Source organism: Trichoderma citrinoviride (genome assembly GCF_003025115.1).
Source record: "Trichoderma citrinoviride strain TUCIM 6016 unplaced genomic scaffold BBK36scaffold_7, whole genome shotgun sequence".
NCBI lineage: Eukaryota > Fungi > Ascomycota > Sordariomycetes > Hypocreales > Hypocreaceae > Trichoderma > Trichoderma citrinoviride.
The window spans coordinates 114,812-126,974 of record NW_020194715.1 but is presented as its reverse complement, the minus strand read 5'-3'; the positions used below and the strand labels follow the sequence as shown (position 1 = coordinate 126,974).

General features: G+C 53.6%; 1 protein-coding gene across 1 annotated transcript; it reads right to left on the bottom strand.

The window, feature by feature from the left end:
* Positions 1–10,067: 10,067 nt before the first annotated feature.
* BBK36DRAFT_1135313 (amino acid permease) lies at positions 10,068–12,163 on the bottom strand. Its single transcript, XM_024892598.1, has 5 exons — positions 11,743–12,163; positions 11,394–11,674; positions 11,055–11,254; positions 10,420–10,997; positions 10,068–10,354 (listed from the first exon to the last, which is right to left on the bottom strand). The coding sequence occupies exons 1-5, from the start codon at positions 12,086–12,088 to the stop codon at positions 10,182–10,184; spliced, it is 1,578 nt and encodes a 525-aa protein (XP_024749441.1). The 5' UTR covers positions 12,089–12,163; the 3' UTR covers positions 10,068–10,181.

Genomic DNA, 12,163 nt, shown 5'->3' with positions numbered 1-12,163 from the left:
CTCCACCAGCCAACAGTAAGCGAGGAAAAATTAGAACTGGACCACTCTATGCTGGCATGGGTGCGGAGGTGGGAGGGGAGCACGACAAGTTTCTGATACGTAGGGACAACTGCAGAAGTCGGCGACACCAGCCGCCGCCCTCGTATCTCCCTAACACGATCCACCAAAGGGAGCGGCTTTCACATGGTAGTGTAAGCAAACAGGGCACAAGCACGATGCTGGCACCTGCCCACGAAGCTGTTGTCTGGAAGGCCACCAGGGGAAGATGTCGTGATGCTTGTTGTGCAATTCGCAAGCCATCTGAGTCACCGCCTGAGGCACGCCCGAGCCAGAGCTGTGAGCGGCTAGACCGAGGAAGAAAAGGAAGAACAGGAAGCCCCGGGCCAGGCACAGCGAACGACAACAACGACGACGCCGCGAAACTACTTCCAAATCGAGTCCCGAATGGCATCAACCTCAACGCCGCCGGATAGAATGGGCTACCGACCCGGTGGCGAAGCTCCGCGGCGACGCTATCATCGGCTTGGTGTTTAGCGCTGGCCGCACCGTAAACCTTGCAGCCACATTCCTCCAGCTTTGGCCATGGGCTCACCGACATCCAGGCCGCAGAGAGACGGGACAGTAAAAAATTTCCCAGCGTTCCCTCTTCAGGTGATAATGAGCAGAAGAAGGCTTGCTGTACGAAGTTTTAGAAGTACTTGCTTCCCTACTATCATGCCATTACATGGTTCTCTGGACGCCTGGTAAAAGGACTCGGGTGCGTCGATGCACGCCACCTGAAACCGGACCCAAAGGCTGTTTCTACCCTTTCTCCTCTATCTTCCTCTCCCTTTTTTTTTCCCTCTTGGCTCAATCTCCTGTGATTGTGATACCTCACGTCGCATTGCCGCTGCAAATCAGCCCCTCCCCCCGGTAGCTGCTCCCTACGTGCCGTGCAAGGTAGTCGGCGAAGCCAGAGTTGGATACTATCATTGGAGCTGGAATTTGCAATTTCGTCGTCTCAAGAAACAAACAAACGCCCTCTCGTCTCAGCAACTGAGCCGGGGGCCGCTGGCTTAGCGAGTTTCACGGCCATGGTTCGATCGAAATCTTTGCCCCTTGTGAGGCTGCCATGGACGCTAAGCAGGGGGTGTTAGCTCTTCTGTCGATTCCAGAGATGGAATATGTTGGGACTAACGCACCAACCAGCTCCTGCGGCGGACAAGCCCCAAAAGGAGAGGCTGCTTGGGCTGAAGATTCGAAGAGCTGAATTGGCATGCCAAGGAACAGGTGAATCTTTCCAATTTGTTTGGTATCCCGTCTCCTAATGTCGTTCTTCCGAAATGACTCTGCTTGAATATCCTCACTCGGCAGAGCCAGTCCATGGCACCTCGCATCTGACTGAATCCGTTGCTCACTCATCTCCGCGCACGGCACATCCACTTCCGATAGCAGGAGAAGGCCGCCGCACAAAATCTCCGACCCTCGGACGGCTTATCTATCACCAGCAAGCAAGCCCCGGCTGTCGCTCCGAGACCATTCCATGTTGTGCAAGTACTCGGTACCACCGAGACATTATATCTCACCTATGTGCGAGATGGGCATCTGGCATCAATGCCCAAGAGGCACATATCACTTGCATCCCGTCGGCCGTTCAGGCCATGTACGAGTATGCCTCTAGCCGACGTTGAAGACATCCGACAGAGGCCCAAAGCCCAAAGCCGCGGCCATGCAAGTCGGAGCGATCCGTACCCACAAACTCCCGTGGCCGGCTGCCCCACCTCACGATACCTCTGCCGCCGGACTTGTGGGAGGAGTTGAGTTGGTGGTGGTACCGGTATGTGTACAAGTGAGTACCACCAAACTGGGGCCGGTGTGCGAAGGATCAACGAGATTGAGGCACGGGATGCGGTTTGCGCCTGCGAAAGCTGGCTGTACACACAAGTACCCTCCCGACGTCGACACCACTGTGAATGCGAGCACTTGGAGGGGTTCGCAAGCACGTCTGTCTCGTGTATCATGCCATGTATGAGCATGTATGGGCATGGATGCATGTCTCCCCGACCCGAGAGACGCACAGTCGGACTGCGGGCTTTTGAACGTGTCGGCGCTTCCAGCCATGCGCAGCTCAGCAGAACCACTCGTGTGTGTGCCGACCCGATAAGAGCGAGCAGGCGTTTGCATGCATGTACTGTATGTATCACACTTGTGGGAGTCCGACGAGAGAGACCTTGCCTTGGCGAGGGCTGACATGGACGCAAGGATCTGAGCTCGGGCGGCATCCGCTCCGCCAGACCATGCTCATGCCATGCCATGCGATGCCATGCCATGTAGCTTGGACGAGATGACTTGCTCGGAGTGACATGTATGAGCTGGTACGATGTACTCATACCTGTGACCGGCAGCAAGCACATGCGCGCGCGGGTATGGCGAGCATCAGCAGAGCATCGATAGTCGCCGTTGCCCATGCATGCAAACGGTAGGCACGTGAATTATCCATCTCGACACGACCACCTTTGGACGTACGCTGCTAGCACTTTAACCCATGAGACCTGCGGGGGATATGGAGGCAGCTGACCCTTGGACTTGAGCAGGTATGTACGTGTAAGTGTGAGTACGTATGAATGTATGGGAGTAGTAGCGAAGCAGGAGGGAAGACGTATTCTGGCTGCTCGAGATGGATGGCACAGCAACATGGAACGCACATTAGCAATCCAAGCCCACCTCCTCCGTCCTTCTCTTCGTGATGGAGGAGAGGGTGGGAAGGAGGGAGAAGGATCAAGAAGCAAGAAGCTCATCAACACACTCATCAACGCCATGAAAACGAACGTCTTCCTCGTCGTCTTCTTTTTGCCTCCGACACGCAATGCAATGGAATGGACTGGACCCCTGTGGCGAGAGCAGGAGGGACACAATTAGATGAAAAGAGAAACGCCTCCCGGCACGATGGCGAGGTCCCTTTCCGCATCACGCAGCAGCCATCACACCGTCCTTCCAGACTTATCTCCATTGCCGCATGCCGCGAACCAATGTAAGGGAGATTGGGTCGCGCGGCACAAGGAGTTCTACAAGCCGCAGATTCCAAGGCAACGACGCAGGAAGCTAGCAGCGGTTTGGTATTACCATATCCACACCGAGTCGTGTAGTAACAGTAGTAGCAGTTCGTTCGGGGGTGTGAGTGGGAGGGTTTGGAAGAAGTGTGTGAGTGGGAAAGGCTGAGAGAGGATGCAGCACGCAGGCAGACATGGCAAGCAAAGCCAGCCAAACCCACTCGTTCGCTCGCTCGTTCACACGTCTCTCGTCTTTGTCATGCCGTGTCGAAGAGGGGCTATGGATGGACGGCCTGGCTTGGGTTCGTTGCTGGTGGATACGGTGCCATCCAAAAGATCTCCCCAATCAAATGAAGTGGCAGCCCATCCAACAAAGATGTCCAGGTCCAACGATTGGGCGAGATGCTCTTGTTGTGGGAGCTTTCTCCCCCTCCTCTATTTTTGTACACCCCCTGGGGAACGGAAGCTCCAACTGGGACCCGGATGGCCAGAGGGGAGAAAGAGAGTTGTGAGGAGACGCGGAGGAGATTCTCAATCCGTGGAGATAATCCTCCTCTCCTGGAGCTTGATCCACCAGCCGGAGGCAGCTCCTAGAGAATTCGCTGATGCGAGACCCGTTTACTCGGGTCGTGGATTGTCGTTGGAGTACTGAATACACACAAGCGTTGTAGAGCTTTGTTAGTGATCAGCATGCAAGTCCGAAATGTCTTGCCAAAGCGCCGGCCGAGCTCCGGATCATCCAATCTCATGAGACCTCAATCTATGTCAATCGAGTGGCTGAATGTCCAATATCTACCAAGTCTGCAATATCAGCCCAGGGATGGGGTCTCGTGGTTCGACAAGCTGCTGCAACGACGACGACGACGACGACGAGGAGTTCCCCCCGGTCAAGCCACGAAATGCAACCACCATTGCGCCTTTGTCGTGCATCTCGTCCATCTCGCTGCCACCCTAGCCACCACCCTAGCCACCAGCCGGCCAGCCAACAGAAACGGTCGATGGCGTCTTCAATCCTTCCCTCCCTTCCCCACCTGGTTTTTTACCCCGTAACATGGCGCACAAGCTACGGAGGAGGGGCTTTTCTCTCTTGGCTTTGCTCCATGTATCGGTTCCATTGGCGCCAGGGGTTTCCAACTTATCCTCAGACTTCGTACCTCTACTCCATCCCATCTGGTCTACTGGGAATGTACTCCTTACCTATCTTTGTCTCTGTCTCCTCCCTCGTGGGGATGTTGTCACATCTAGCAATGTGTAGCGGTTGTTTTAGTCTTGGTCGCCCTGCATCTGCATCTTGCTGCTCCGCAATGTGGCGCCCAGAGCTCGTTTACTGTAAATCACCCAACCTCCAACAAAAGAGAGGGAGCTGATAACAGGAAATCACATGCTTCACCACAGCCCGCGTCTCATCCATCCTGCCACTGCTCGTAGTATGTAGCATCTATCAGATATCGAACGCTTCAGGGATTTTACCTTTGATTGCACGTGCATAAGACCCCCAAGAACAGCGCGGGGTAAAATGAGGGTTGCCATCTTCAGTCTTGCTGGCAACTATCAATGATATTGCGGCATGCTTCCCCGGGGAGGAGGAGGGAACCCTCATGATATTCAGCCATGGAGCGTTTGTTAATATGCTGGCAGCGCAAAAGTAAGGACTGGTGGCACTTGACCACTCGAGTCTGCATCGTTCGCCGCGGGTTCATGCCATGCTAGTCCACTAGTCGGCTTGGAGGGACGACAGGTGGGAGGACAGAGGTGAGCTGTACTGATTCGTACAGCTCCTACTTGAACGAGCACTAACAAGGTCATGTCGAGATGGGGACCTCTGTCTGGCTCGGCGTGGAGCAAAAGGCATCCAGTTTGACGCCCTGCAACACAATCTGCGGTCCTTGCTGCACGAGCGGTCCACCGAGATTCAAATCCCAGCAGGAGGACTCCGTAGTAGCGTCAGTAGTGGTAAAGGCTTCCTTTTCGAAGCATGAACGGCACGTCTTCTGTCGTCGGTCGGCCTCAACGGACCTCGTACCCCTTGTGTAGCCGCCCTGTTAGCGTTTCAAGTTTCAAAGGTTTGCGTGCTTGCTGCTGCTACCGTTGCTGCACGGAAGAGGACAGGGATGACCGTGGCCCGTAGCATTAGAGGCGGGGCGCTCCATCTGTCTTTGGTGCTGATATTTTCCGCTTGTTGGTGCTCTCTGCCTTGGTTTTTGCATGCTTGATGACGACATGCTGATGCTTGCCGAGCTCCATTCTGCGACCTTTTCTCCTCTGTGTAGGAGATGGGAGTCGGGGGGGCTCATGTTGAAGTTCGCGGAGATTTCGAGCAGGAGACGGGATGGACGAGCTGAGGGACTGGAAGGCGTCAGATTGTTGGGATTGAAGCGCGATGAAGTAAAATTGCCCGAATACTATGGGGACTGAATGTCAAGTGTGTAGCATTCACTTCGTATCTTGAAAATCAGTTCGCCACCGGTACAGGTACAAGCACGCTGACTCGGATATCGCGAAGGCGCCAAGATGGAAAACAAGAGAAAAACATCGTGAAGAAAGCAGTCTAGAAGCCGTGATCGTCCCGCGACGAGCGTCAAGAATACCACCGTCGAGAGCCACAGAATTTAAAGTGATGGGCGGCGCAGCGAACATCAGGGACCCTACTAATTGGCAGACAACCCATCCGAATGTGCCACCGCGAAAATCCGGAATTCTGGACTTTGCCATGAGCGAAAGGGCTGTCAATCTACATCTTCTTGGCCGTGATAAACAGGAAAATCCAAAGGGTCTTGCCCACCATCTCGCGCCACAACCGGGGAGGATGTGCGCGCCGCTTCTCTCATATTGCGCTTCGTGCAGCTCGAAATAGATTGAGGCTTCGTATTATATTTGGCCATTCGCTGTGAGCAAGATAATAAAGCATACCTACCGTCCATGAGAGAAACACACAGGCAAGCCTCCCAATCGTGCGAGTATGGCGTGTTACACACCCCCAAGATGAGAGTCGAACGTCCCGCCGCAGCCGGCCGTCGTCCTGCTCCTCGTTCAGCCCGTTTGTTATTACTCATGCATAGTGACATCGTTTCTTTGCCTCGGAGGGCAAAAAAAGCCACCTCTCCCTTGCGCAATACTTCTTCCTGCTTCCCCCCCAATTACTCCGTACACTTCTTACAATCTTTCTCAGCCGCCTCTCTCGTAACCGGACGTGTTGTTAGCGAATCCGGGTGAGATTCCATTGAGGCCCAAACGCCCTTGCGAACACGGCGAAGCTTCTGTTTTCTTTATTTTTCCTTTTTTCGCCCCTCTACATAGATCGGTGATGAGGTGCATTGACTGATCCAGCCCTGATCATGGATCAGTATGGAGGATCGAGAAAATACGTACCCTGTCCGGTCACCGCGGTGGATTCGCGACGATCATCGCGTTTTCCTAACGGACATGGACTTGGGCACTCTTTTTGTGGCTCCTCCGTTTGTGTCAATGCACTGGGGGGGATATGGGGATATCCTGGGATGTGGGAGTATCTGCTCGGCCGTGACAAACGCTGATCAATGGGCTCTGATGGCCGAATAAGGCAATTAGCTCTTTGTTGTTGCTGGAGAGCTCGTTTACTGCTGTGGGTTCAGCTTTGATATCAGTCTGATTCCATTGGTATCATGCAGCTCGAGAGACGGCTCAAAGACAAGCTTCAACCAGCGCTCTCTTTCCTCTTCTTCGTCCTTCTCAAACACTTCACACCACCAGACACACCACTTGGGTAGATATCACACGCACGCGTACACGTACACTACACACCCCTTTGAGCATCTCCTCGCCCTAGGGGCAGCCGGCCGTCACACCGACTTCGAATTGGCGCCGTCGGTTGGGGGCTGATGGGATTCCAAGCGCATGCTGCCGCTGCTAATGTCGCTGCTATATCTCTTCTGCTTGCTACTCCGCGTTGCTATCTATCTACCCTACTACTTACCATTGACCAATAGTACCTGTACATGCCGTTTTCTGAGAACCCCGACGACGGACGGCGCGGAAAGGAAGAGGGCTGGAAAACGGAGCTAACGCCGGTCAGGCTGTAAGCATTTCGTCCCGTCCATCCAGAGAAGTGTTATCGACGGGTGTCATGCTTCAATTCCAGCACCACACACCCCTCAGTTAGAAAAATTCCTTGCCCTGCTTCCGTTATATTATGTTCCCCAGGAAGTATAAACAGTACGAATCAGCACATGTAGTCATCTTGCCAACGTGCTTTCCCCGCACTTTGGAGATGTGAAGTTGCAGATTCTAAATTGCAGAAAACGAAGCTATTGCCGCTCTTCTGCAGCATTGGCGTAAAGGCAAAATAGCAAATGGGCGACCGGTTGTTGCACTTGTGCGTTTGATTCAGTCTCGTATGGTCTTCGCCAGGCCCAGACTCGCTTTCGCGAGCCGGCGCCACGCTGATGCGGCCTGGAAGATGCTGCTCACAGGCACATGGTTCGTTTTGCCGTCTTGGGCAGCCTGACGAACATTGGGAGTATCAAGACTTACTACAACCACTTCGTCAACGTGATGCTACTTTTCTGTCTCCCCTTACCTCAAAGTACTGTCGCCAGTCGGAGCTAGTAGTAATCTCAAAGGCATGTGTGAGCAGAAACGGAGTGTGCATGTTCACGCTGCATACCCCAAACACGCATCCCACCCCACCCGCTGTCGGTGGTGGATGAATGGTCATCTATTCGAGCGTATATTGGCATCCCTCCCTATCATTTAATGAACGGGCGTCTACCGATTTCCAAGGCCAGGAAGGAGGGCAGAGGGGACGCTTGGCCAAAACAATTGCAGGAGTCGGGCAGTCGTGCTTTTTAGCTGTTTCGAATAGCTTCACTTCCCTTCGTTTCATTCGTTTTTGCTCTCACGAGCAATTTCAACGGATAAAATCATTAATTCAAAGGCCTTGACGGCAAGTCTCTTTTTGTCTCTTCGCTTATGCCGTCTTTGTAATGACAGACGGGCGACGTCATCTAGGAAGTGCCCGGACTCTAAGCTGAGAGCGGCAGGTCGCGATAACGGGCAGTGTTTTGAATCATCTGACGAGCAGCTGGAGTCGCGCATTCTATTACAGCCCGACCCTTTGCGATTGTACGTCTTGCCGTGCCTCCGTCAGGTATGTAGATTTTCTGTAAGGAGGCCTCGTTTTGGAGCCGAGTATCGTCAAGACGGGGGAAGCAGGGGACTCCAAGGCAAAATCGGTGGGTTTCCGGCTTTGTCCTGGTCGGCCAACTCAGACATACATACGTGCGTGCTTGGTACATTCCTTTCCGTCTTGACCGCTACTCTTGTGGTTTTCGAGGCAGCATGAACGCTCGCATCCGTCGTTACCCTGGAGTGGCTTACACGTTTTCACCTTTTGGGATGAAACTCCGGTCATGGACGTTAAGAATGAACAAACTTTTGGGATGAAGTAGAGGAAAAGACACGGCATTGTGCCCAGTCCACTTCGTCGTCAACTGACTGTTTTCCGTAACATCATCACGAGCATGTCTGCGTCTCTGTTGCTCCATTTTGGGCATGTATGGGTGATGCTGCAGTAAGGGGCTAATAGCTCTGATAGGACTCGTTTTGCATCTTCACCCTGCTTCTCTCGTCGGTTCCAGGTGCTTGGATTATGCTCCTTCGATCACACATCAATGCATGTCCTGATTCTGGGGTGCGGCACTGGCGGCTTTCCTTCTCCCTCGAGTGCGTTTACGAGCGGTAGGCGTGACGTGCGTGTCGTTTTGGCGATGCATTCGACTGAAGCCCCTCGAGGGTTTATACTTTCCAGGGGGTATGCATTGCCCGTGCCTGTCTTTGGATATATATCTTCTCTTTCGGTTTAGATTCATTGCCATGGACAAAGTAGCAGTACGAGTCCATATATGTATGCAACTGTTGGTCTAGCTCATACCGTACATATTCTGGGGAAGTCTTCGAGTCAGTCCTCATAGTTTGCATGAGGAGGGTTCCCCAGAAAAGCATCGTGCTCTCACCGACCTGACAGCTGCGGGAGGATGATTTGGGAAAGTGGCAGAGCTTGCTGCACGAGTGTGTCTCTCCGTACAGGTAGGCCGCTAGCAACACCGTCTGAGATGCCGATGCTGTCCTCATGTGAAGGCAAAAGGTCAAGTGACGAGCTTTGTTTGTCTGGCATAGCCTCGGTGAACGTGGAAGAAACGGTACTGTGACGTGTTGAGTCCCCCACGCTGTTTAGGTGTTTCATCTTTGAGGATCGATGACCTTCGAAGATCGACCACCTTAAATCTTCAATTCCTCCGCTCGGCTCTCTCTTGCCAGCTCATCGCCCTGCATGATGCGCTGATCTCGCTTCGTCGCCGCTTCCTTGATAATGGAATTCGTCGTCTGATTGATTCTCAAGTCAGCAGACGAGAGTGGCTTTTTCGAGGTGTCTGATAAGGTTGCGACGGGGCGTGCAGTAAAGTCGGGGGACTCTGCAGACCGGAGCTGATAACTCAAAATTCACATTTCTGACATTGTTCGCTTAGGTATACATCCCGGCCGAGAAACAGCCACTGCATCCATCCTTGCGAAGATGCATCATGGCATGACATGGTATGAAGTCTGAATGGCATGTACATGACTATACGGCTCAGTGCATACATCGGGGCGGACGGGCGTACGTATAATCGATACTATTCCGTCGTGTGACGGACTGATAATGTTTGCTCATTCTCCTTTTTCCACCTGAGAATTGAAACCGTATCCCGTATCTGTCGTCGTGCAAACGGACTGCTTGCTCCTTTGCTTGCCTCGTACGGAGAGAAGCTCTACTAACCCTAGCTCCATATCTCAGCGTACGGTTGGATTTGCGAAGGGAAGGGCACCGGTTCTTACCCTTGCGTGTGCAGCTCTCGCAAGAACCACCTTCATTCGTGAAATTCTGATAAGGACAACCTCCCGCCTGAACGCTGACATGAACCTGTTGCTGAACCAATCCTAGTAAAGTCAACAACTTGACGCCGGGGAACAGGATTCTAGAATATCATTTTATTCAGACAACTATGTAAATCCCGCTCCAATCATTGTCACATGTATCCGACTGCCTCACAAAAAACGCCAACTCTTGGGTATCCTGATCCTCTAAATTTGTCTCTTCTTCAAGGAAAAACAACATCGAAAACGGTGAAAAGCGGCTCAATCTTCGTGAACGGGAGGGCCGGCATAGTTCTTGTTGCCCCAAGCCCAGTACCAGATGCCGGAGACGGCCGTCGCGGCAACAAAAACAACGGGAGCATAGTTGACCGTTTGGGCGGTGACGGGAATGATGGTCGGCATGCAGAAAAGCGGCAGAGCAAGCAGGGACCAGGCTGTTGAAAGGATCAGTATCAGTATCAAACCCACGAAGGGGAGGAAGAAGACCAGATTCACATACCGACGGTGATGACGTTGCAGAAAGCACCCAGCTGGCCGAGATAGAACTTGCCCTTGCGGACCTGCTTCCTTCCGCTGAGCAGACTGATGGCAACGGGCGTTGCATATGCAGCAGTCAGACAAATGACACCAACGCCGGAGAAGGCATTGAAGGCGGCAGTAGAGCCAAAGTAAATGACTCCGAGGATGATTTGCACGGCCATGCTGAGCATCATGGCGTTGAGCGGCACGTCAAGGGTCTTGTTGACCTTAATCCACCATTTGGACCCGGGAATGGCACCGTCACGAGCAAAGGCCCACGTGCAGCGAGACGCGGCTGTCGTACAACCAATGCCGCAGATGACGGCGAGGACCATGATGGGGATGAGAAGGCCAATGGCACCACCGGAAGATCCCACGGCGGATTTGATGATGGGAGGCACGGGCTGGCCGGAGGCGAGTGCGGCAAGCATTCCGAGGTCGGGAAGCACGAAGACAAGGGGAATGAGGAAGAGAAGGCCGGCAATAGTGTTGAAGAAGATGGTGACAACCATGGCCTTGGGGACCTGGGTGGCAGGGTCTCTGACTTCCTCGCACATGCTGAGTCTTGTTAGTCGCAGATTCGAGAAGCCAAAAGCGCAGGCACGATCAACTCACGAGATAATCATTCCAGTCGAAGAAGTGGCATAGGCGGCGTGAAGGAGACCAACACAGAAAGACCAGCCACTGGGCCAGCCAGAAAAGGACTCGAAATGGCCAAACACCCACTTGGCCTCGTGCCGGCCGTTCTTGGCAATGACGAGGATGCTGATGAGGATGGCAATGACACCGGCAAAGGTCCAAAACACGGCGGCGGTCTTTTAACAGTTAGCAAGTTGTTGATTTCACATAACGATGAGGAAAGGAGACCTTCGGTATAGTAGCCTATACCATGTTTATCAAGGTCTCCGCCGCTCTATATCAGGAACCGAGATATCGCGGGGAAGAAATACTCACGTCCAACCAAGGAAGCCACTTGTTGCCGAGAGCAGAGACAGCATTGCAAAACAGCGTCAGAGCCAAGAAGATGAGGAACACCTGCCAGGGTTCACCCGCAAAGATTCCGACGCCGGGCTCCTTTTCAAACACATTGATGCAAGAGACGAAGAACAACGTGCTGCCAAAGTTGACGGCCAGAGTGATGGTGATGTTGCCGACGACAAATAGCCAGCCGGTGATCCAGGATGCAATGCGCCTCCACTTGGGGGACGCCAGCATAAAGGCTTGGTAGTAGACGCCTGCGGATTTCCAATATTAGTATGCGCGCATTCAACATTGTGCGATTGGGCGCAGGGGGGTTGGTTACCTCCGGCCGTGGGATAGACACTGGTGATTTCACCCAGAGATGCCGCAACGCAGACTATGATCAATGACACCAGAACCCAGCCCCAGATGATGTCCACCGGACCGCCTCCGACCAGGGGATAGTATAGCGTTGTGGCGAGGCCGTACGGGATCGACGCGAGGACGAAGGACATGAATGCGACCTGGGCCGTGGATCGGTTGCGCGACAGTTCGGGGGTGTACCCCAGCGTCTCGAGGAGGTGGTCGGCTGATTCCTGGACATTGTCGAGGCGCTGGTGGCTCTCGAGCTTGGAGTCGACGAGGGTCGGGTCTGCCTTCGGCTTGTTGGCCGAGGAGGAGGACGACATGGCGGGCGAGAAGGAGGGGAGGGGAAGAGGACGCTCAGGAGGAGAAGCTCGATGATGACGATATCATGGAGGGGG